This window comes from Copadichromis virginalis, linkage group LG16, assembly GCF_057382275.1.
Source record: "Copadichromis virginalis isolate Kocher_CV1m ecotype Utaka linkage group LG16, C_Virginalis_male_GT1.1, whole genome shotgun sequence".
Taxonomy (NCBI): Eukaryota; Metazoa; Chordata; class Actinopteri; order Cichliformes; family Cichlidae; genus Copadichromis; species Copadichromis virginalis.
Genome location: NC_140633.1, coordinates 24,362,993 through 24,387,936, shown reverse-complemented (window position 1 = coordinate 24,387,936; position 24,944 = coordinate 24,362,993). Strand labels below are relative to the sequence as shown.

The 24,944-nt window shown below is 39.0% G+C and overlaps 2 protein-coding genes across 3 annotated transcripts; both read right to left on the bottom strand.

The window, feature by feature from the left end:
• Window positions 1-529: 529 nt before the first annotated feature.
• On the bottom strand, window positions 530-13,747 carry LOC146690847 (lysosomal cholesterol signaling protein-like). 2 transcript variants are annotated; one of them, XM_085433967.1, is made up of 16 exons: window positions 13,492-13,746; window positions 12,756-13,283; window positions 11,738-12,137; window positions 11,220-11,388; window positions 10,968-11,123; window positions 9,587-9,670; window positions 9,306-9,426; window positions 9,103-9,184; window positions 8,757-8,847; window positions 8,463-8,661; window positions 7,668-7,757; window positions 7,379-7,509; window positions 6,686-6,781; window positions 6,532-6,596; window positions 2,174-2,308; window positions 530-1,931 (listed from the first exon to the last, which is right to left on the bottom strand). In XM_085433967.1, exons 2-16 carry the CDS (start codon window positions 13,216-13,218, stop codon window positions 1,736-1,738), a joined length of 2,478 nt encoding a protein of 825 aa, XP_085290093.1. In that variant the 5' UTR covers window positions 13,219-13,283; window positions 13,492-13,746; the 3' UTR covers window positions 530-1,735. The 2 variants fall into 2 exon arrangements, with proteins under 2 accessions (XP_085290093.1, XP_085290095.1); XM_085433969.1 differs by lacking the exons at window positions 530-1,931; window positions 2,174-2,308 and adding an exon at window positions 2,943-3,414 and having other exon boundaries at window positions 13,492-13,747.
• A 2,146-nt stretch (window positions 13,748-15,893) lies between these two features.
• On the bottom strand, window positions 15,894-24,944 carry LOC146690846 (acetylcholine receptor subunit alpha-like). Its single transcript, XM_085433966.1, has 9 exons — window positions 24,729-24,944; window positions 22,645-22,787; window positions 22,498-22,542; window positions 21,026-21,135; window positions 20,418-20,613; window positions 18,890-19,127; window positions 16,981-17,204; window positions 16,536-16,772; window positions 15,894-16,437 (listed from the first exon to the last, which is right to left on the bottom strand). The coding sequence occupies exons 1-9, from the start codon at window positions 24,769-24,771 to the stop codon at window positions 16,309-16,311; spliced, it is 1,365 nt and encodes a 454-aa protein (XP_085290092.1). The 5' UTR covers window positions 24,772-24,944; the 3' UTR covers window positions 15,894-16,308.

Here is a 24,944-nt window from a genome sequence, read left to right as displayed (position 1 = left end):
AAAGTCTCATTTTTCATAACACAATCTGAACATTTTGGGAGCATTTCCACTGCACAATGAATTCAAGCCCACAATTTACCAAAATATGTAACTCGGCCTTTGTGGTCACTAGTTGCTAAAAGTGTGCACCTGGATCACAAAAGGTATAAGGTACTGTAGCTTATGAAACATGGAAAAACAACTTCTACGTGGTGTCGTCAATCCAGATTTTCGGGTGAACTTGTTTTTAAGTTCTGTTCAGAAGGAAATGTCTGTTTACTGTAAAAACAGAGGCCCACATCTACATGCAACCACAAATCGATTCCACAGTTTGACACTAGACTCTTTTTTAAAATCAGGCCTTTAAAAAACAAACAAAAAAAACAACCAAAACCTTCTTGTACAATGAACTAGTATGAAACAACTGAGTAATATTCAAAACCATTGTTCATAAAATTGATCAGAGTGAAAAATTCATAAATGCCACATTATAAAATGCAGGTTTAAGTTTTCGCTCAATTGTTCAATAACAAATTCATGAATACACGAGTTAAGGTTTGGTAATAAACCTTTTATTTTATTAGCCAATGTGTGATGATACACATTATATTACAGTAACTTAGATATTTACATACATTCTGTTAATATCAGAGTTAGAAAATTAATTAATTTGCTTGTTTACCTGAGAGGGGAAAAAATAACTGCAGCATCTCAAACTTCTAAAACAAAACCCATTTTCAGGTGAAGACTTAGATTTTCTTGCTAACGTTTACTTTTTTATGTGGTTACTGAAATGGACAAACAAAAGCAAGTAAAAATGTTGATCGAACTGGACAGTTGCTGTTTGTTAAAGCTGTATGAATAATGTACATCACTGTCAAGACCTGTTCAAGTACAGGTTTCCAAAGCAACGATACCTTTGCTTCATGCGAAATTAATAATTAACTGGTGAAATGTGAGTCCTTTCCCTTTATTTATTTGGCAAAATAAAATATTCTTGATAAGAGTGAGGAAACACAAAGGTGTCCTAGTAGATCAATGACTGGATTAAGCAGAGGAGACTTTTTTTTTCCCCCCCCTCACACGCACTTTTTTTTTTTTTTTTTTTTTTTAAATGAGAACACCTCTTTGTACTTCATCACTCACAGAATGGCATAAAACATACAAATAAAGTGTCCCGCACTCCAAAACAAAACAAAAAAAGAAAAGAATCTACTTTTGGAAGCTTCTTCCCTTGAATCACAATCCCAGTGAAGTTCCAGTGTGACACATACAGTATACACCTACACACCTTAAAGAATACCTCTTCTCTGTAAACATCCATCACAATCTGAAGCCTGACCTGATTTTCCTGAAGTGTGTTGCATTAAACAGTAGGCAAGTCACAGCTTTTTCACATAGTCAGGAATTATTCGGCTGCTTTTAAGTTGTATCTCCTTTTGATGTTGCCTCCAAACAATAGATTTGGATGAATAGGAATATATGTGCGGCTCATGTTCAAGTTTTAGCAATGTGGCTTTGACACAGTGTCTCAGAAATAAACTTGTCATTTTGGATATAGAGACTGAGGTGGTTATTATACACTCCTCCTTCCCTTTGAGACAATCTACACACAGCTGCCTTTTTTTTTTTGCATTAAAGGGAACAGTACATCGAGTCTTTTGCTGTACAGGAATTTCCTGTTTTGACTGAAATTTCTTTTAGGCTTAAAAAAAAAAAAAAAAAAAAAAGCAGCTCATTTTTTAATGCAAGCAGCTTATGCCATGAAGCGATAATACAGCGGACTATCTTGGAAGCTGTATTCCTGCTTGATGTGCTGGAGCACACCACCCTCTTGTAACCGTGTCCCGTAGAGTACTGCCTCGCCACGGTCCTGAGCTAAACCAACCTGCAGAAGCCACTCAACAAGTTCACAGCCAAGAAAACAGTCCACCATAGTCTTCTTTCCACACCTGAAAGTCAAAAGAAGAATTCACCCAAAGGATAGTTGTCTGTAAAAGGAGCCACAAGAAACAGAGGAGCAGACAGAACCCACACACAGAAAAATGACTGAATCAGGAATAATTTTGTTTTGAAGGTATTGTGGTTTGTGAGTCACCGAGCATCAGCAAAGGTTTGCCTAGACATTACTGGAAAACGCATTTGTCATCAGTGTTCAACCAGAGCAGTGGTCAGTAAGACAATGTGCTCTCACCTTCTCTTTTTAACAATGTCATGAAAACACTGCTGCTTGTGGTATTTGGTGAACTGGGTGCAGGTCATCCTGATCTCCTCAGGTAAATCACTCTGTGGCTGCTCTTCTTGTTTTCCATACCACAGACTGTATAATCTAAACACAGAACAAAATTAAATCAGCGGACACCGTAATATAATGTAAACATAGTCTATTGTGCATTTGCTATATTCATTGTACACTCACTGGCTGCTTTGTTAGGTACACCTGTTCAACTGCTCATTAACCCAAATGTCTAATCAGCCAATCACATGGCTGTAGCCTAGTGCATTTAGGCACGTAGACATGGTCAAGAGAACAAGCTGAAGTTCAAACTGAACATCAGAATGGGGAAAGAAAGGTGATTTAAGTGAATTTGAACGTGGCATGTTTGTTGGTGCCAGACAGACTGGTCTGAGTATTTCAGAAACTGCTGACCTACAGGGATTTCCTTCACAATCTGCTCAAAGAAGTCCTGCCGTTAATTAATGCTTCAATCTTAAATATGATCAACTCATCTCTAATAATCGGCTATGTACCACAGGCCTTCAAGCTGGCTGTAGTTAAACCTTTACTTACAGTGGGGCAAAAAAGTATTTAGTCAGCCACCCATTGTGCAAGTTCCCCCACCTAAAATGATGACAGAGGTCAGTAATTTGCACCAGAGGTACACTTCAACTGTGAGAGACAGAATGTGAAAAAAAAATCCATGAATCCACATGGTAGGATTTGTAAAGAATTTATTCGTAAATCAGGGTGGAAAATAAGTATTTGGTCACCTCAAACAAGGAAAATCTCTGGCTCTCACAGACCTGTAACGTCTTCTGTAAGAAGCTTTTCTGTCCCCCACTCATTACCTGTATGAATGGCACCTGTTTGAACTCATCATCTGTATAAAAGACACCTGTCCACAGCCTCAAACAGTCAGACTCCAAACTCCGCCATGGCCAAGACCAAAGAGCTTTCGAAGGACACCAGGAAAAGTATTGTAGACCTGCACCAGACTGGGAAGAGTGAATCTACAATAGGCAAGCAGCTTGGTGTGAAAAAATCAACTGTGGGAGCAATCATCAGAAAATGGAAGACATACAAGACCACTGATAATCTCCCTCGATCTGGGGCTCCACGCAAGATCTCATCCCGTGGGGTCAAAATGATCATGAGAACGGTGAGCAAAGATCCCAGAACCACACGGGGGGACCTGGTGAATGACCTGCAGAGAGCTGGGACCAAAGTAACAAAGGTCACCATCAGTAACACACTACAACGGCAGGGAATCAAATCCCGCAGTGCCAGACGTGTTCCGCTGCTGAAGCCAGTGCATGTCCAGGCCCGTCTGAAGTTTGCCACAGAGCACATGGATGATACAGCAGAGGATTGGGAGAATGTCATGTGGTCAGATGAAACCAAAGTAGAACTTTTTGGTATAAACTCAACTCGTCGTGTTTGGAGGAAGAAGAATACTGAGTTGCATCCCAAGAACACCATACCTACTGTGAAGCATGGGGGTGGAAACATCATGCTATGGGGCTGTTTTTCTGCCAAGGGGACAGGACGACTGATCCGTGTTAAGGACAGAATGAATGGGGCCATGTATCGTGAGATTTTGAGCCAAAACCTCCTTCCATCAGTGAGAACTTTGAAGATGAAACGAGGCTGGGTCTTCCAACATGACAATGATCCAAAACACACCGCCCGGGCAACAAAGGAGTGGCTCCGTAAGAAGCATTTGAAAGTCCTGGAGTGGCCTAGCCAGTCTCCAGACCTCAACCCCATAGAAAATCTGTGGCGGGAGTTGAAAGTCCGTGTTGCTCGGCGACAGCCCCAAAACATCACTGCTCTCGAGAAGATCTGCATGGAGGAATGGGCCAAAATACCAGCTACTGTGTGTGCAAACCTGGTAAAGACCTATAGTAAACCTTTGACCTCTGTTATTGCCAACAAAGGTTATGTTACAAAGTATTGAGTTGTATTTTTGTTATTGACCAAATACTTATTTTCCACCCTGATTTACGAATGAATTCTTTACAAATCCTACCATGTGAATTCATGGATTTTTTTTTTCACATTCTGTCTCTCACAGTTGAAGTGTACCTCTGGTGCAAATTACTGACCTCTGTCATCATTTTAGGTGGGGGAACTTGCACAATCGGTGGCTGACTAAATACTTTTTTGCCCCACTGTAAAAAGCCACCCAGCTGTCTTAGCTAATTATAGGCCAATCTCCAACCTTCCTTTCATATCAAAAATCCTTGAAAGAGTAGTTGTCAAACAGCCAACTGCTCATCTGCAGAGGAATGGCTTATTTGAAGAGTTTCAGTCAGGTTTCAGAGCTCATCACAGCACAGAAACAGCTTTAGTGAAGGTTACAAATGATCTTCTTATGGCCTCTGACAGTGGACTCATCTCTGTGCTTGTCCTGCTGTAGGTATTAGAGGTACTGTGCTGCAGAGGTTTGTATCATATCTATCTAATAGACTCCAATTTGTGCATGTAAATGGAGAGTCCTCTTCACACACTGAGGTCAATTATGGTGTTCCACAGGGTTCAGTGCTAGGACCAATTCTGTTTACATTATACATGCTTCCCTTAGGCAGTGTCATTAGAAGACATAGCATACATTTTCACTGCTATGCAGATGACATCCAGCTCTATCTATCCATGAAGCCAGATAACACACACCAATTAGTTAAACTGCAGGAATGTCTTAAAGACATAAAGACCTGGATGGCCGCTAACTTTCTGCTTCTTAATTCAGATAAAACTGAGGTTATTTTACTCGGCCCTGAAAATCTTAGAAATATGGTATCTAACCAGATTCTTACTCTGGATGGCATTACCTTGGCCTCCAGTAACACTGTGAGGAACCTTGGAGTCATTTTTGACCAAGACATGTCCTTCAATGCACATATTAAACAAATATGTAGGACTGCTTTTTTCCATTTGCCCAACATCTCTAAAGTTAGAAATATCCTGTCTCAGAGTGACGCTGAAAAACTAGTTCATGCATTTATTACTTCTCGGCTGGACTACTGTAATTCATTATTATCAGGATGTCCAAACAACTCCCTGAAAAGCCTTCAGCTAATCCAAAATGCTGCAGCAACAGTACTGACAGGGATGAGAAAGAGAGAGCATATTTCTCCTGTATTGACTTCCCTTCATTGGCTTCCTGTTAAATCCAGAATTGAATTTAAAATCCTGCTCCTCACATACAAGGTCTTAAATAATCAGGCCCCATCTTATCTTAAGGACCTTGTAGTACCATATCACCCTATTAGAGCACTTTGCTCTCACACTGCAGGCTTACTTGTTGTTCCTAGAGTATTTAAAAGTAGAATGGGAGGGAGAGCCTTCAGATTTCAGGCCCTTCTTCTGTGGAACCAGCTTCCAGTTTGGATTCGGGAGACAGACACTATCTCTACTGTACAATATAAAGCGCCTTGAGGCAACTGTTGTTGTGATTTGGTTCTATATAAATAAAATTGAATTGAATTGAACAATCATCTTTAAGGTCCGAATGGTCTGTAAAAATATCCAGTAAGCAGCAGTTCTCTGGGTAATAATGTCTTGCTGATGTCAAAGGTCAGAGGAGAATGGCTAAACGGATTCAAGCTCATAGGAAGGCAAAAGTTACTCAAATAACCACTCACAACCACCAAGATTTGTGAGAAAGCATCACTGAATGCCCAACACATTGAACCCTGAAGCAGACAGGCACCAATCTTGTCAGCTAAGAACAGGAAACTGAGGCTACAATAAACACCAACTCACCAAAATTGGACAATTGCGAGTTATTTGCTGCCACATTCAGATGGCAGAGTCAGAATTAGACATAACCACCATGAAAGTATGAGTCAATCCCGCTTTGTATCAAAGGTGTACGGTGGTGCTGAAGTAATAGTGTGGGGGATATTTCTTGTCTTTCGGCTCCTTACTACCAACTGAACATTGTCGCTGAACCTGGTGGAATGGGAGATTTGCGTCATGGATGTACAGCCGACAAATCTGAAGCAACTGTGTGATGCTATTATTTCAGTTTGGAGGAAATCTCTGAGGAATTTTTCCAGTGCCTCGTTAAATCTATGCTATGAAAAATTAAGGCAGTTAAGAGGACAAAAATGAATCCAACCTAGTAAGGTGTAACTAATAAAGTGGCCAGTGAGCATATAAACCAGCAGGTAAATTTGATTTACCTGCATAAGACTGAAAGCAGTTCTGATGGGAAAAATAAAGTCCAACTTTTACTAGTAAGGTGTACCTAATGAAGTGGCCAGTAAGTGTCTAAAAATGTCTGAATGTGCTTTATAATTTGGCAGTTTCATATAAAAGCCATTTACCTCTTTTTAAACGGCAGTAAAATCAAATGTTTGTCCAGCCCAAAAAGAGCAAAGGAGAGAAGTCCCTGTCAACAGGAAAAGAGAAGCATGACTTTAGTGCTGTGGGTGTGAGTATACAGTCATGAATAGGTAACAGGATATTTCTAACACAAACCTGTCCATAGTTGACCACAGCACAAAAGAAGAGCAACTCCAAGTAGAGTCTACCAGGATTGTGGTTAAAGAGCAGCCACACGCAGCTGGACAAATTCTGTGAAAACAGGATGTAAGAAGACCTTTGAACTAGAAATAGTAACTAACGCTGTTCACTGAACCAGCTTGTAGAACCAGCTGAGTGGACCTTCATTAAAACAAAAAGAGTCCCTCCCTCGTATGCCTGCAGTGAATAAGTGAGATCAAATTATATGTTTTAAAACTGGCTTCAGCAATAAGGAAAAGCTTTTAATTTAAGCCCAGAATCAGTAATTTCTCATAATATACGAAAAGGAACTACATGGCAGCTGACACATGAAAGTATACCAAAGCATCTACCAGCAATACCTAGTATCTTTTCTTGTACTTTCAGTTTTTTAATCTAGATGTCCCTAATACACTATTTTAAGATTTCTTCGTACAGTAATAAAAACATATAAAATTCAATGTAACAGTAAATAAAGAGCCAGACGCATGACTTTTCTAATGGGGTCTCTGAATGTGTTTCTTAAAGTCTTCCAGTGACAGGAGTTGGAAATTACACAGCTCAGCCATTTGTATCTGATTTGGTTTGAGATGCACTAAATATAATAATGCAGGCGGATGAAGGCTGACTTCATGTCACTGTAGAACTGAAAGGTGGTTGTTTACTCACAGCAAGCAGGCTGACAGTCAGAAGCAGACACATGAGCACATGACGGGCCACTTGTCTGTCTGCAACCTGTTGGAGCTCCTCCACTTGGACAAGGAGGCAGTCTGTGGACTCGCACCTGCTCTCACACTGACCTGAGGGGGGCAGCGAAACAAATAAGGAAATAATTAAACCTGATAAATTACAAGAATATTCAGTTTGATGCTCATATACTATAAAATGAACTAAATCCTACTGCTTTTTGAAGTCTCACAATAAAAACACTAATGTCAGTTTCTTATCAGTGCAGTACCTGCTTGTGTGGCTGGTGTGCTGCTCATATCTGCACTGATGATCATGTCAGGCAGGGGCTGGGTTGGTGCACAGTCACATACGAGGCATGCTGATAAAGTAAAAAGAAATATTTGGAAGCAATTCTCAGCTTATCTCATTTTACACAGGATGCAGATATTCAATAAAATACAAGTTCCAGGAAAGTAAGTAAAGTACTTTCACTGACTATGAATAATGCATATGAAAATACAGTCCCCCCCAAAAATACTAGTGACAAATATTTTTGCTGATACAACACAAGTACTTACAACACAAGATAATAAACTCTTGTATTGAATCATTCAAACAGTTTCTCTTCACTACTTGCAGAACTGGTTTGCAAGTTTGCAATAATGTGTCTTGCTTACTGGAACTATGACCATGAATCAGTGGCATGTAGCAAAACAAAAGCACTGCATCGAACTTGTTCCTTTCTGACACTCCTTTCTCAGCATTAACCAGCTTCCTTGCTGTAGAGAATTGTGTCTTCAGTACGTCCTTGGGGAAAAAAGATTTTTTTTGTGTGTGTATTTTGCTTTTTGGTAACTGCAGAGACTTTGTCTACGTGATTAACTGAAACCTTATCTGAGAGGAAGGGGTTGCACTGTGCGGCAGTATACTGTAGAAAACTAGTAGATAAGGGTTAATTTGAACTTTGGATTTCCAGTCCAACTTGGCTGTAAACAACTGACATCTCTATGTGCATGCTCAAGTCTTGATCAGGAGATTTAAATTATAACATCTCGCTTCAGACATCTGGCAAACCAGAACGCACCTTGATCTCTTGGTGGGGGGTCAGTCTCAAACACGGTCTGGTTTTCGGGTTCATTTTCAATCAAAGGATCTTCTGGAGAGTCAAATGAGTTCACCTCTTCAGTTTGGACATTTTGGGCCCAGCTTCCTCTGCTGAGACACACAAGAGAGCCTCCTCCCAGGAATATGCTGAAGGCAACTACAAATGTGGTGCAGATTATCTGAAAGAAAACATCCAAATTGTATACAGGTTGTATTTCATTATCTGTAATTTCATGGCAGAAAACAGGAAAATGACTTCGCCGGGTATTATTACCTGTGCTCTGCCATAGAAGAAAGCTGCATCAATGACTCCAAACATTTTTTCCCCACAAATGAGCAAAACTGCAGTTATTAAAGCTGGAATCCTGCAACCATAGATAAATTCAAATTCAGTCACAGTATTAAAATATAAAAACCAGGTCAATGGGATTACCCTGAACAACGTGCATGACACTTGGTTGCAGATATACATTTTTTTACTATTTAATTTTAAGTGAGCTGGTGTCATGCAAAATCACATTATATTATGATATATTCATTCATTTACATTGTTGATTGCATCATGAATGTCAGTCTAAACCAAAGTGACGTGTTTTCCAGTCTGTGCACATTCCTCTTACCCCCAGCCCGCAATGACCAACATGCCCGGTGAAACTTTCAGATCCTCAGACTTCAAGAGCACAAGTGAGAGTGCTATCAAACCTTAAAACAACAAAACATCAATTTCAAAATTTGTAGTCACACTACAGATACATCTCACCAGTATGAACCAACATGAATTAGTTCAATGTAGGTTTCCTGTGGTAGATGGTAGTGTGCGTACCTGGCCATATAAAAGTGCTGTAGAGTGAGGTACATAATAAGGTGAAAGTCAGGACCTGACCAATGAAGTTATTTTCCTTCACTACGAAGTTCCACAAGATCATCCCAATGCAAGTCAGAACCTACAGAGAACAAAATAACAAATACAGGCACTTAGTCATTTTTGAATGCCCACAGGTGAGTTCCTTCATATAGATATGATTTATATGATTTACTTAATCATTAGACATATTAGACATTAATGGTGCTATTAGTTTTTCATGAATGCAATACCATGCTTACCTGTGCAAAGAAAAGGTTAACTGTAAACAAGTGAGGCAGCCTTTTGAATTTTTTACTTAAAAACATGACGGCAATAGTCCACACCTGTGAGAGAAAACATGGATTGTAAATTATCTATTATTGCAAAGACAAAGACTTTACCAGAAATAGTACACTAGTGGTGACTGGTTGTTCATTTTCTGAAGAAAGTAAACGGGAAATTACTGAGAACTATGAAACACATGACTAAACAACAAGCACTCTGAGGGAGCAAACTTCCATCAAGACAGTTTATTCTCTGGGCAGTATCTACTTTTAAGCAGATAGTATTATATCTCGAAGAAAAACATTTTTGTGAGAGTAAGTAATAGATACTAGGTAGTAGGTAATTTATAACCTGAGCTTATTATGTAACATTATACAAGAGTATATTTCTAACTTAATAGGCAGCACATTCTCTTTTCTTTAAAGCTACAAAGGTTTTATCTTTAAAACTTTTCTTTCAATGTGAAAAAAGGCAGATGCCAAGTAAAAAGTGAGATCACAGGTCTAATGTGAAATTTGGATGCAAACTATCATTTGACATTTAGAATTCACATATACCAGTATCATTTCCTGTTGCCAATACAAACAAAGGCAGCAGATATGCAGGCATACTTTTAAAGATAAAGGGCATTTTTTGAAAGTTTGACCTTGGATAAGTGATCAAAGGTCCAAGATAACATGGTATTTAGAATCCCCATATGCCAATATGTAGTCAGTACAACATATTGGCATATAGGGGTTAAGGAGCAGAGATGAGTATATGGGTTACACGAAAAACTTCCAAATCTTCAAATGATTGTTCCATACAAATGTGGCACACTTTGACCATGTGACCCCACTCTACACTCCTACAACACTTCCAAAAATGTAATCTCCTTGGTGGATGTTTAAAAAAATGGAAACATTGAAGGGAAACAATAAAAAAAGAAAACAATGTTGTTTAATCATTGTAAAAAGATAATCGTGGCAACAAGTTTCAGGTTCCTTAAAAGATATATCAACAGGCAAAGAATGAGGAAGCAACTCTGCAAGTCACTAAAACATCTGTCTACTTGCATATCCTGTTAGTGGCATAGACTTTTAAGGTTAGTTTGCCAATGTGGTTTAAACATCTACAAAGACTGCCTGCATCTCTAATTTACTTGTCCTGAATGGTAGAACATCAGAGCAGATAAACAGGAGATGAGTATTAATAAAGCTGACCTTAAAAAGAAAATACAGTCAGTGAGCGCCCTGTGCGTTATTAAGTAGAGGCAACTTTGAGTTCACTATGACCTTAGTTCCCATCCACTGAGATACATTTAAACAGTGATCAGCTGATAAAGAATAGATGATTAGTCAACTAGCTGTGACTCACCAGTGCAACTAAGCTCACGATGCTTATGTTGAAACTGACGTTCTGCAGTGAATTCATTAAACGCTGAGGATCCGTCCAACGGATCGTGAGTAACCAGGCAGAAACATACATTATTGGAGCTGAGAGGAAAGTGCTGATCACCATCCCAGCAGTTACCTGTCAGGAATCAGAACAAAGAAAGCATGCACAGTGAGTTAGAGAGAGAAAGCACAAGGTAGATGGTATGTTGGCAGGAAGCTGTAAAGAACTCACAACTTCTAGCTCTGCGTTATAATAAACGGCATAGATGGCCACACTCGGTGCAGTGGGAAACACTCCATAAAGAAAGGCGTAATCAGAGAGGCTGGAGTGGTTCAAAGCGCTGGTGTTGCGTTTGTCCAACAGATCCACCATGTCCTTACAAATCAGGGGCATTAGTAACCTGAAAGCCAAATCAAGTCATGTACCATTACCTGAAGCTTTATTTAACACTGATGTGAAATGCAGTGTAACTATACAAACTTTACATGCACTGACTAGCATGCTGTGCCTGAGACTACTTAATATGTCATCTATTTGATAACAGCTTTTGGTCAGAGAAAGGTCTGACTCATCTAAAGCATCAGCACAAAACAACATGGTGGGAGCACTTTGAAAAGCCTGAACATGCTGACTCTCTCTAAACTTCCATAGTACACCTCATAAAAATAAGACAAGGTTGTCTGATAACACTAATATCGCCCTCTTCTAGAAAATCAAGTGCAATAAAAATCTAAATTACTTCTACTCACAGTTTTGCTGTAGTAAGTAATATCAGTGTCACCACTGTAGATTTGGTTAATTTCCCCAACTGGCCCACCATGGACAGGCCCAGGTAGAACAGAGCTGCTCCCCCGAAAGAGTTAGCCAAGCCATCCACAAACTGAGCCATGAAGACGGGAATGGTTTGGTGCAGCACAAAGTGGGCAATGATGCCGATAACAACCATAAATACTATGGGGTTCTTTATGACCTGTAAAACTACAACTCCCACAATCACTACTTTGCTCTGTTGATGGTTCCCCTGATCCTTCCACTTCTGGATCTCACAGAGGGCAAAGCCGATGGGATTGAGAAACATCAGGGACACAGGTGCCACCAGGTAGATATACTGGAGGTACTCTGGATATGTACTCTGGTACAGGGCTTCAACTGTGGATGAAGATAAAGCAAAAAAAATAAAAATGATGAAGAAATGTGTAAAAGGTTTAAAACAAAACCGAGCTGGATACCTACAAAATGTTATACAGTAGTTTGTAGTAAAATTAAGAAATGTGAGTGTGCTGCATCATGAACAGGTGATCATAACTCCTATCACTGCAATAGCTTGATTCTATTTCTGACTTTAAGCATAAAGCAGAAAATCAGGCTTAATCTGAAACATCCCAGAAGGAAGACAGTGGATGGAAGTGCTGAAGTGAGTGCAAAACAAAAAGCATCTCTGGCCACGTAAACATTATATAATTAAATATTAAAGATATACAGTTAATGCTAGTCAGTTAATTTGAACTTAAATTGACTTTTTCAACTGGGTGCAGTTTTGATTCACATTATATCTACCACTCTATTTATTTATTTATGGATGAACTTGATGTGAATAAAAGAAAAGCCGCAAAAGCAGTGATATCAAAATCTGTTTGCTAACAAATAATAAAATCCTGGGGAACTGAACTCTGAGTATGATGGATGGGCAAACAATGGGACAACATGTTTACACGTCACAGCTCTGAATGACAAGCTTTGTGTTTGCTGGGATTAAAAGTTACTTACCTATAGGGTATCCCAAAGCAAAATCATTGCTTTGGGTAGCAAAAATTGAGAAGAGCCCAGCCTTACTGTAGCGACTGACGGGGCTGGCTACTATCAATGTGAGGATGCAGACGAGGAAGAACACGCACACTTTGGCGATGAGGATGCTCCAGAGAAATGGCCAGATGACATTACCAAAGTCCAGCAGCACCATGTTCTTGAACAACAGTGCTGGAAGAGCAAACTTGGAAACAAAACTCCCCAATCCTTTGGCCTGGGTGGAGGTGATAATGTTTGCCCTCCCTGCGATGTACCCGCACAAAATGATCCCAAAGCATTCCAGGAGAGCCGGGAAGAGCCTGTCGATGGACATGCTGGAGGACAGGGCAGAGGAGTCCAGCTCCTCAGATGAAAAGTTGAAGCTGCGGCTTCTTTCCGGTGCCTCCATCATTATGTTGACCCTCCCTCTGCCGCCAGCTGTCATGTCTGGTTTGCCGTAACGTTAATCCCCTCCTCCTCACCAGTCGGCACTGTCAGTCACTAGAGACACTGAGGAAAACTTTCACTTATAACCTTTAAAATCACCGGTTCAGCTGTAATCTCATTACACACGTAGAGCTAACTACGTCAGTTAACCGAAATAATATCGTATATTAACAAGACTGCTTTTAGAGAGGTTTTAACGTTGTTTACACATAGTTAAAAATCACTGCAACCGATATAACTTGTATATATCTTTTTAATAATGCAGTCTCACCTGTCTGGCAGCGGTTGAGCACCCATGCGCTAGTCATATTTAGGTAGCCGTCAGTTAGCCAGCGAGCTAACGTGAAGCTGGAGGCAGATACTAATCAGGGCTTCTTACCGATCCAAACTTCGCCTTCCACCTTTACTAACTTCTTAAAAATAACTTGACACTAGCGCTCTTCTTACTGTTACGTGACCGCGTTGCTTAATATCCAACCCACAAGTTTCATTAGCCATGATTTGTCAACACATCTCAACCAATCACTTTTCAAGATAGTGAAAAGAGGCGTGGCGTAGCGCCTTCTTTCTATCCTTTTCGAAAACAACGTAAATACGTATAAGAGACGAAAGATGGCATAACTATGACCACTTATTTCCGCAGTGCTGACAGACAGGCTTGAAGGATGCATTTTAACCCAAACATAAACTTAGTAAAAGTTTAGTTTACCAGACGCCTACCTAAATTTAAACTGCTTAAAAACTTTAAAGTCTGGAAAGCCCCTGTACGGGGAAATTCAACCGCCACCTCACAACAGCCAAGTATGGTAGAGTATCGTCTACAAGTCACATGACCAATCATCGCTACGAAAGACTGAAGACTCTTAAATGACTAAAAAGCATTTAAATGCTAATTTTCAATTAAGCAAAAGTTTTGTGAAAAGGGTGTATCTGCATGTTATGCCAAATTATAGTTTTAAAAAGGCTTTAATCTAAAAATGACGAGAACCACAGTTATCATCATAAAAATGATGACAGTGATGGAAAATGTTAACATTCAGCCCTTCTCACGTGCTGAATGGAAGGATCCTGTTTTGTCTCCATATAATCTTTTAATACAAGATATACTTAACTGTACGAGTTATCTTTTGCATGAAATGTTCTGTCTTCTGTGATCATAAATCTTTCTGTGTTTTTTGTTATTCTTGGTCACGAGCTATGCAGACTTTTGTTGCAGTTGCATGTTAGTCAGAATGGTGAGTGTGGTTCAAGCTGTCAGGAAGGTAGATATAACTAAAACTATCCCTTGTAACAACCAAGGTATGTAGAAAAGCGTCTCTGAATGCACAATACATTGAACTCTGAACCAGATGAGAGCCATTCCTGTCAGCTAAAACACTGAAAAACATGCAGGTGAAAAATCTGCACCAACTGTGTGACGCTGTCATGTCAACATGAACCAGAATCAATTAGGATTGTTTCCAGCACCTTGCTGTGGACCCAGTAGCAAATTGTAAAGCAAGGAACAGGGGAGAACAACATCTCTAGTATTACATTCAAATGAGCACAAAGCATGGCAGTATCATTTATCTGGGATGTGGGAGTATATCAGGGAAATTAAAATGTTGATATACTCTCCCAAGTATCTTAACTGTGGAATGCACATTTTATACAACCTATAAAACCCAGAAATACCACAAATTTAGTCTCCTGTGTGCCCACAGAGTTAAGTAAAAAAGTTAGCTAATGCCTGTGTCACATGCACCTGTCAAATAACTGCTGTGAACTGAGGAGCCAAGAGCTAAGTAAGCATGTAAAAGCACATTACAAGTAAAAGTGGACAGGTACAGAATCTGCATTTTTTACTTGTACAGCTGCTGTTATTGTGTATATATTTATTTATATTTAGATTTCTTCATACATTCTTATATAGTTCTATATTGTGTATTGTGTATTTTGTTGTACAGTTATTTTATTTTCAACTTTAATTTATATATTTATCTTTATCTTATTCTTCCCAGTTAAATTTACCCTTCATTCTAATTTGTGTTGTACAGTTATTTCATTTTTAACCTTAATTTATATTTTATTCCTTCCTAGTTAAATTTACCCTTTTTAATTTTTCATATTTATTTCCTATCTTATTCATAGCCTTTTCCTTTTTTGTTCTCTTTAGGTCACGAGCAGTTGTCCAAGCATTTCACTACATATCGTACTGTGTATGACTGTGTACGTGACAAATAAAATTTGAATTTGAATTTTGATTTGCATTAATATTTGAATTTCAAATAGAGAGTTGACATAAGGTGTACAGTGTAAACAGTGACGTGGGAAACAAAAGGCAGAAGTGCTTCAGAAAAATAAGTCTGACTTATAATAGTGACACGATTATAAATCAGACCCTCGTGCTTTAAACTTAGGCACAATTAACACAATTACCAGCTATAATTTGATTATAGCTTTTATGATTCTAACATGTACCATTTGATATTAAAGACATTCAAATATGCTCCAGAAGTTGTCAGTCTGCCGTGTGCTGCTACGTACATTAGCTAGAACTGGATTCTTTTTTCCTAATCTCTATGTTTACCCTGGAAGGTGTAGGTCAGAATTTTCATATTTTTAGTGGTATGAAGCACGTGCCAGTGCTCTTGTATCAGGACAATAGAACAGAATAAAGCAAGGAGCTGCAGGAAGGAGGCTATCAATTTTAATCTGTTTTTCTGCTTATTGCGCTATAAAGTCTACCCTTCAGTCATATCTCACCTTGTAACAGGACAAAACAATTTTATTCAGCTGTACAGTATAAAGGTGTCAAGTAAAGCTGCACAATATTACACAACATTAGATTTATGTCCAGTTGCACACATGTTCCTGTCCATACACACAAGGGAAAAAGTAACTCTGTCAAAATATGTTGAATATAAATATGAAAATACTGCAAATTACATGTTCTTACAGGATACAATTGTTCACACTCCAAAAACAAACAACAAGAGAAAGGCAGAACAAGCTGTAAATGCTGTCAGGTCTGTACAGGAGCTTCAAAAACCAAAGGTGAATGTGATCACCTGAGAAGTGTAGCTGGTAGAATATAAAGGATGGGTCTTTAAAGCATACTCAGCTCAATGAGGCGGCCTGCGAACACCGCTAATGTGCCAATTAGACACACAGCCATAAAGACACAAAGCAGAATGTGATCCAACACCATGGCCACAAACTTCCACTCTTCAGCAGCCTGAAAAAAAAAACATTAGAGAAAATGTATCAATTGCAGGACTCTAGATTGGATTTTAGCAACATATTAGGAAAAAAGTTTATTATAAGGATGGTTACACTGCTGGATTCCTCATCTGATTTCATGGTTTCTGCGATGTATTTAACCCCATCAATGGCACTGCGCACATCAGGATTCTTTGTGATGGGTGAGTAGTAGGGAACAGCAGAGGCCTGGTTTCCAGAGATATCTGAGATATCAAAATCAGCACCATAGATGGTTTTTATCTGCTTTTCCTTTCCCGGGCGTTTCATTGTTGAGAAGAACATGATGTTGGGAATGGTTTCGATAAAAACCTATCATGAAGGAGACGAAAAATGTGTCAGTGAGTGTACAATGCCAGAAAAGATGGATAAAGAAGAAAAAAAACATTTTAAGTCTGTTACCACTAGATGGCAATATAATGCAGGAGAAAAACTCAAGCTTGCCTCGCTTGAGCAAATCTACTCCTTTAGTTATTCAGCTCCACTATCAAAATGTAGTCTTTTGCTTTCTTGTGCTCACCTTGCGGACCCAGTTTGGCATTGTGTGAGTGCTCGGGGAGCGGTGGTGGGTGTTGATAACAATGACAGTGATGATGATGGATGCAATGACAAACACCATGGTGAAGAGCATGTACTTCCCAATGAGTGGTACAGCGCTAGAGGTAGACGGGATCAGCTCCACAATGACCAGCAGGAACACAGTCAGAGACAACAGGACAGAGATGCTGAGGGTCATCTTCTCACCTGGAAGACACCATTGTAACCATTCACTCTTTCTTAGTTTGTGTAAAAATCCGCATGAGGTATAGAAATTCAAACACAGTCAGCTGTGTAAATATTTCTGGTCATGTGACAATAGGGACTTACTAACCAAAGAACATAAAATTGGCTATTAAATTATTTCAGTTCAAATTCCATTTCGCAGTATGCAGTTTTGATCAGAACATGATACGTAGATGTTCATCTGATCTTTTTTTTCTCTTGTTTACTATTCTTGACCTCTTCAGTAGTCTAAACATAATTCAAATAAAAAGAAAAAAGAAAGAAAATAACGTAATTACATTCTTAGGAACTACGATGGTAAATGTAGGACACCATGTTTATGCCATAACTAATCCCCGATACACTGAAGGGCTGATAACATGTTTAGACCATAACTTGACCTGAAAAACATGAAGGTATAGGTGCAAATGTCGTGCAGATTAAACTGCATGAACATGCAATCTTATTAAACTGCCACCAGGGAGGGCTGTTTCCTGAATTCCATCAACTAACTTTAATTTGAATTTATACAGCAGCACATTTGCATCGTTCACCCAAATAAGCAAATCAAATCCAAACAGTGATAGGCTACTTTTTTCCTCTTTCATAAAGCCAGGAGTATAAAGAGATTTTGACACCATTTCACATGAGTAAAATGTGAGACATGTTCTTTTTTTTGGGGTTTGTTTTTGTTGTTGCTCAGTAAGAGCATTTATCCCAGGGAGGGCATCTTTTTTGGCACTAGCATCTCCTCCTCCTGTCAGCAGCCATATCAGAAACAGGGATCAAGTGATGTATTATACATTAAAGCAAAGGCCTGCTTTCAGACATGACAGCACAGAGGGACTCTGGGTAATGAAGCAGACCGACACACTGGGAACATGGCCAGATGTGCACATAAGCTGTGCAGTTCCTGAAAAAGCCAGTGTAGAGACACTTTGGACTGACAGGCAGCATTTAAGGATTTTTCCAACACGGTTTCAGTTGATATCATAATAGGAAAGCCAAATAGTGGCCATGGTCTAATTTTGACAATTTACATCATTTGCATATATGTACACATACACAAGAAACAGTAAAAGAGCTGGCTTTGTCTGAAGCTCAAGCAAATGTGCTTAAACAGATTTGAAAAACGTGATTAAATAACATTTTAAATGTTTCCTTTTCTAAACAGATTTTTTTTTAGGTGAAAATTGCAATTGTCTATGCAATTTTAAGGTTTTAAGGTTACTGAGGTTTTACAAGTACTAGTAGATGGAGTTTGTTACCTTTGGACATGTTATACATAGCTTAGCTTGTAGACTTCTAAGCTAGCTATCTGGCTGTTCCTTCCAGACATGAAAGTGGCATAAATCTTTCTGTCAGCCTCTTGAAAGGAAACAACATACCATTTTTCCAAAGAGGCTGAAGTATTGGCTCGCAGGTAATGATTCCCTTTGAAAATATTTGAAAAGCATACAACAAAAGCAAAGCTCGAGATAAATCTAGTACTATATTTGTCAAGATTGTGAGAAACTTCCTCAAGTATATTAATGTATATTAGTATATCAAATAAGAATTATGGTTTATATCTTTTTTAGTGAGAGGATGTGTTTAAAACTTTCTGTATATTATGATCTATGATAGATGTTTTATTGTTTGGTTTACATTTTTCAGTGTAAACATACCAGAATCCGTGGGAAGATAAAAGACAAGGCCAGTGAGGAAGGAAAAGAGCATGCACGGGATGATGACATTAACAATGAAGTACAGAGGAAGCCGCAGCATGAGGAAATGGTAGGTGATGTCCAGGTAGGGGGTGTCTTGGCAGCAGGCGTAGTACACCCAGTGCTTCCAGCCACGGAAATCCTTCATCACCCATTCTCCGCTTTCCATAAAGTGGCTCAGATCTGGGCGGTCACTGTCCTGTCAGGAAATATGAATATGATGATAATTATTCCTATTATGTAAATTTTCTAGAGAAATGTAAAGAAAGTTATAAAGAAAGTTAAATTAGTAAGCTTTAAATCTGCTTCCATTCTTTTCATCTGGTTGCAAAGAAAGTCAGATTGTAACAGTGTTTGTGAGAAAATAACCCTGCATTTGACTTGATAAATAATCTCATTAATTTATCATCCTGCTCGCTGGGTTTAAGTCTTTTTCAATGGTGGTGATGTGGTTAGCCCTGCTGCCTCACAGCAAGAAAATACCTGGTTCAGACTCTCACTTGTGCTCTCTCTGTGGAGTTTGCATGCTCTTCTTGTACCTGAATGGGTTATTTCCAGGTTCTCCATCCAATCACAAGCTTGGTTAATTAGAGATTCTAGATTAGCCATGGAAAAGAGGTTCTTTAGGGAGGTATTAAATAAAGAACCCTATGAATGCATTATTAAGTACATTTAACTGATTGCTTCGAGTGGTCAGTGGAAGCTGATAAAGCCTAGAAAATTACTATATAGATGTCGATTCATTTCCAGTTGAATTCTTAAAATATGGGTGCTAGATATAGCGAAGAGATTAAGACATGGCTGTGATTGACAAGTGGCTACAATGTGGGCATACAGATTAAGCACCTTCTTAGTCTGTTGCATCTTAGCCTGTTCAGTATTTTGTTGAAGTAAAAAACTAACAGACTGATTGTTTCAGTTTGTTCATTTTAATTTAAGCTTGTATTTGTATCATGTGCACTTTGCTAACCAAGCTAGTTAGCTAGTGCTAGCTGATTAACGCCACACTCTTGTCCAAGTAGTACATCTGGTTTCTTAAGCAAAGCATGGTTAAAGTCAGAAATTGAGGCTTTAAAACAGCAGTTAATAATTTAATGGCTGATGTAATAGTCACTCTGTCAATCCTTTATATGCAATTCATGACTTTTCCTCAAATTTAGTTGGCTAAAACTGTAGTTGTCTACAAGCTTATCAGAAAGACTAGAAGGGGAACTTCTTGTCTATCCCTTGCCAGTGTAAATAAAGGAAACGAAATTATTTACATGTTGCAACACCGTTTTAGTGTATGTATAAATGACAGCTTGAGTTCTTGTGTCAATTAATAATTTTGTCTTTAATTCATGCAAAACAGAAGTTATCATTTGTCATTATTTTGTAGGTTTTGTGTACACTTTTGTTTTTTTTGGACTGAGGCAGACTAGTTGAAAGTGGCATAAATCTCCTCAACTAACTTTAAGAAACAGCCTGTGAATGGGGTAATATGTATTACGGGATTGATGACGACCAAGTTCCCATCGTAGGTCCAGGTACCCAGCTTCATGCTGCAGTTCTGGAGGTCGAAGGGGAAATGCAACACAATAATTTCACAGTAGCTTTTGAAGATGGCGGGTGGGTTCCATGTGATCATCCCAGTGTACTCCAGCAGCACTTTGGTCTCATGAACAATGGCAAAGTCACCGTCGGCACTGCGGGTACAGACAAGCACAGGCGGCATCAACACAGGAGATAATAAGTTAAATGTTCACGCTGGGGGACATCAGCACTTGAGGACAGGGTGCGGTTGGCACAAGTTGTTGTGGCAGCAGAGCTGGTTGTCAAGGGAAAAAAACAGCAGTGTGTCAATGCGGCATATGGCACGGGGGGGGGGGGGAATCTGCTATACAGAGGCCAAATTTAGCACAATGAAATCCAAGCTATCACGCACTACATGCTGCAAGTATAGAAATGTGTGATCCAAAATATCACTAATGAGTGTGCTGATTGTTTTCTTGCAGTCAGAATTTTCAGGTCAAGTATAATTTTATTAAGGAAATTGTTTTAGGAAAAAAAAAAATATATGTATACCTGGCATTGGTCAGTTATAGCTTGAATACGTACTTGTTGTAAAGAACCAGATCAGGACGCCAAATGTCCCTGGAAGGTACTCTGATCTTTTTGATGCCACCATAATCCTCTGGGTTCCACTGCAAGTTCACATCTTTCCATTTCTGAAATACAGAGAGGGACAGCCAGGACAATAGTTTATACTTCAAAAATAGCAGCCAGTATAAATGGTTCGTTTAGTGGAAAAAACAGAAAACATCACAAAAGCTGTTAATGAGTGAAAATTCTGATCATCATGCTGAAAGTGGACACAATGATGGTGAAGCAAGCCTGAAGTAATGAGGGACAAAGTATTTTGCACAATGCTTGGAGGACAACAAACTATCTTGAAGTAATCAGTAATGAATCAATAGTTACTGTTCTGTGATTTTTGGTGTTTGGATCATAGTTTATCATAAACTACTTAGAAAAGTGTGAGTTAATTATAGACCAAACATAATGATGATTTGTCATTTCTCAGGCAGTTCTCGTGGGAATGATTGCTGTCTACTTTTGAGGTTTTGCAGACATGTGATCACTAACCATATGATGTTAACCAGTCTTTTCGGATGTGCAACAATCAAACATTGTAGGAACAGGTGAATAAAGCTCTAGTCGCACAGGCCTATAGACTGGTCAGTGAACAGGCTATAGGGAACCTGTCCTGAGGGGAAAATTTATATTCCCCAATTGGTTGTTAGTGGTTAGTGGTCAGCAGCCCTACAGACCATCGGTGTCCCTGTGGCGACCCTGTGTCGGTAGGGAAAAATCCCAGCCAGCTGGGAAAAACCTCCTTGTATTGGCTTTGGTAGCTAAAATATAGCTGTGGTCCTGGTTTGAAAGGAAGTGATGGATTTGCCCTAACCCTGTCCAGCTACTAGAGGTAGATGGGTCTATCAAAATACCCATAGTATTGATACCAATGCTGGTTATGGTACTGCATCGATACTAGTCTGACAGGATCAATACTTTGTTTCTTATATGGTCAGTATGTAGCCCATTGTCCTGGGTTAATTCATTATTTTTTGGAAACAAAAAAATATAATTTACCCCAAACAAGTACCATAATTTAAACAACAGAAACTGATCCAAAGGGTTTTAGAGACAGGCACATTTATATTCCAATTCTCCAAAAGAATCAGATTGATACCAAAATTTGCAGTGTTGTAGAGGAGTACCAGCTACTCTGTGTTTCATTGTGTTTCTTCAAGCTGACAGCATATAATAATTCGAATTCAGATTTTTTTGGTTAATCTGTCTTTTTTGAACAATACTAGAGGAAGTAATAGTATAAAATATAAAATAGTATCCTGGGTATTTGGCAAAAATCACCTACCAATGAATTAAAGGAAGAATTTTTATCAAAACAAAGTCAGTGCAGGATAATATTAGACTGAGTTTGGCCTTTTTGTCAATGCCAGAAGTGACTATAGAGGAATACCTTCCTTCTCCTTCATACACGACAACACAACAAAAAATTAACAAACCTGTTTCAGTCGCACATTGCTGGTGACAATCTGGTTAACCTCATCCTGTGGATCCAAAAAATGTGTTGTGTTACTCATACAGAGATTAGCATTGTGTGACAACAGTGAATCTTATGACAGGTGATATACTGCGAACTAAGACCTCACCACACTGATGAGCTGAATGAGCTGAAGACCGACAGTAACGTTTACTTTGTCCTTGAAATGACTGACAGGACGGACAACCTTATTGTAACCAGTGAAAAGGGTTTTAAATAGAAGTGTTTCTTCCAAGGAGCCCCAGGCCGTGCCTGAAACAGACAACATAGTTGCTTTGTGATGAGTTACGTCTGGAGTCATTTAAACAGTGACACCACTCTTGGTAGCTCTCCTTGAGTGCTGGAAAATCAGATGGTTTTTAAGAACACCTGACACTTAGGGTGACTTAAATTAATGTGACTGGAAAACAGACGTGATAATGTGTAGTATCTATAGTATGTGTGCTGCATAACTCTTAATGTGCTGACATGAAATTTTACAATGTAAAATAGACTTTTACTTGATATATAAATAAAACGTATACATGCAGACTGTAAAAAGAAAGTATACCTTTTAGTTCTAAGGGTTTTAAGGGTTTTTGTATCTGGACATTATTATTTTTTCCTTAGCAGGACTTGAAGTTATTTAAATATTACCTCAGATGAACTACAGACATGAAAAAATATACTGTTCTGTTATTTATTTAACAAAAGTTGAGTAAAAATGCAAAATTTGTGAGTAAAAAACTAATTATACTGTGACTGGTTTCATAGGAATTAAAAGGATAGGTAGCAGCCGGGTGCTGCTAGTAAAATGCAGTTGGTTAACTAATCATCAGCAAGTGTGAGCACCTTTATAAAAGCAGAAGTTTGGGCATTTTGCTGTTCTGGGACATTCAAGTGTGTTTTAATAGAATGCTAAGGAGCAAAAATCAGCACTGGATTAAGGAATTGCGAAGGAATTGTTGTTGCCCATCAATCTGGGAGAGGTTATAAGGCCCATGCCAATCATCCATCATTTAACCCTGGAGAACCCATGGGGTCAAATTTGACCCCATGGTTTCCCTAGAAAACCAATGGGGTCGGCTCTGACCCCATGGGTTCTCCAGGGTTAATAGTGAGAAAGATTGTTTGCAAGTGGAAAACCAATCTTCCCATGAGTTGATGTCCCAGCAAATTCATCCCAAAGTTAGACTTTGCAATGCACAGAGAGCTCTACTGGCCTGTGCATGTTCAATTTCATTTTCAAGTTCACAACAGTACAAATTAACAGTTGCTTGTTTGGAAGGTTTGCCAGGAGGGAAGAAAAGGAACATGACAGCAGAGCCAAGGTTTGCAGAGTTGCATCTGAACAAACTACAAGACCTCTGGGACAACATAGAAGACTAGTGTGGAGATGTCTGGCAGTAATGCACGGCATCACACTGAGCGAAAACTAAACACAGCATATCAGCACAAACATCCTCCAACTGTTAAATACAATGGTGGAGTGGTGAGGAGGTGAGGACAGGCTCTGGACAACTCGGGCACTGAATCTTCGATATTACTTAATTTTTTTACGCACTGCTTCTGCATTTTGGCTTCGTTTTTGTCAATATATTTGTGTCCTGGAGACATAGGGACTGCCTGTAGTGTAAACACAACAAACAGTGTGTATGTGCAGAGAGTTTAATTTTGGCAACACTTCATTGAAACATGTGATGGCTCCACTGTGTGGGTTGTTAACAGAGATATTCTTTTTCCATTTTCCATTACGCATCTGTCACAAGCCAAAGCAGGACCTCCTTTCGTTTCCCTTGACCTTGAAATGAAGGCCATTTTACAGCAACATGTAGTTTGAATGCTTGAATGATTCTCGGGACATTCAACACAGTAAACTAAGGAATTGCCTGTCTATAATTATGCAGATGACTTCATGTGGTGACAGGCAGATGAAGGGTTGAAACGCAGAAGAAAAAGCCTCACTGTACTTGGCCTCGCAAGAGAGCCAGTTTGTACAAAGCTTAAATTTGCTCATTAGTTGTGTTCTGTGAATTGGATCAGTTTACACTGACCTCAGAGAAGTTTCTGTAAATATAATTAATGAGGAATTTATTTGTATTTTTATTTATGTATAATTATAACTGATGTCTGAAACATTTAATTAATGTAAAAAAGGCGAGTACACTATGTCAAAAGTTATCAAGCACACATTAGTTTAGAACAATTTCTTACCTGTTAGGGTGACTAGATGAAAAATAAAAATCACAACATTCATTGTCGCGAGTAAACTCAGGCATCCAAACTAAGATCCATCTTCGACACGCTGCCTGTCGATGACTCGAGAATTAAAACGCATTGAACCACGTAAAAGATTCTTTTAGCGCTGGCAAATGACTTACTGTACAACCTTCAAGCTCTCCACTGGCAGCCTGGTTGTTATTGTGGCAC

Excerpts from the sequence above, each read along its gene's own strand:
- LOC146690847 (XM_085433967.1), bottom strand. The coding sequence starts at position 13,218 with ATGACAGCTGGCGGCAGAGGGAGGGTCAACATAATGATGGAGGCACCG. Across the intron at positions 9,185-9,305 it reads CAGCACTTTTATATGGCCAG|GTTTGATAGCACTCTCACTT; the intron begins GTACGCACACTA and ends TGTTGTTTTAAG. Across the intron at positions 2,309-6,531 it reads TTACTGCCGTTTAAAAAGAG|ATTATACAGTCTGTGGTATG; the intron begins GTAAATGGCTTT and ends TTCTGTGTTTAG.
- LOC146690846 (XM_085433966.1), bottom strand. The coding sequence starts at position 24,771 with ATGAATGTTGTGATTTTTATTTTTCATCTAGTCACCCTAACAG. Across the intron at positions 22,788-24,728 it reads TCATCTAGTCACCCTAACAG|GCACGGCCTGGGGCTCCTTG; the intron begins GTAAGAAATTGT and ends TGTCTGTTTCAG. Across the intron at positions 16,438-16,535 it reads CAGATGAGGAATCCAGCAGT|GCTGCTGAAGAGTGGAAGTT; the intron begins GTAACCATCCTT and ends TTTTTTTTTCAG.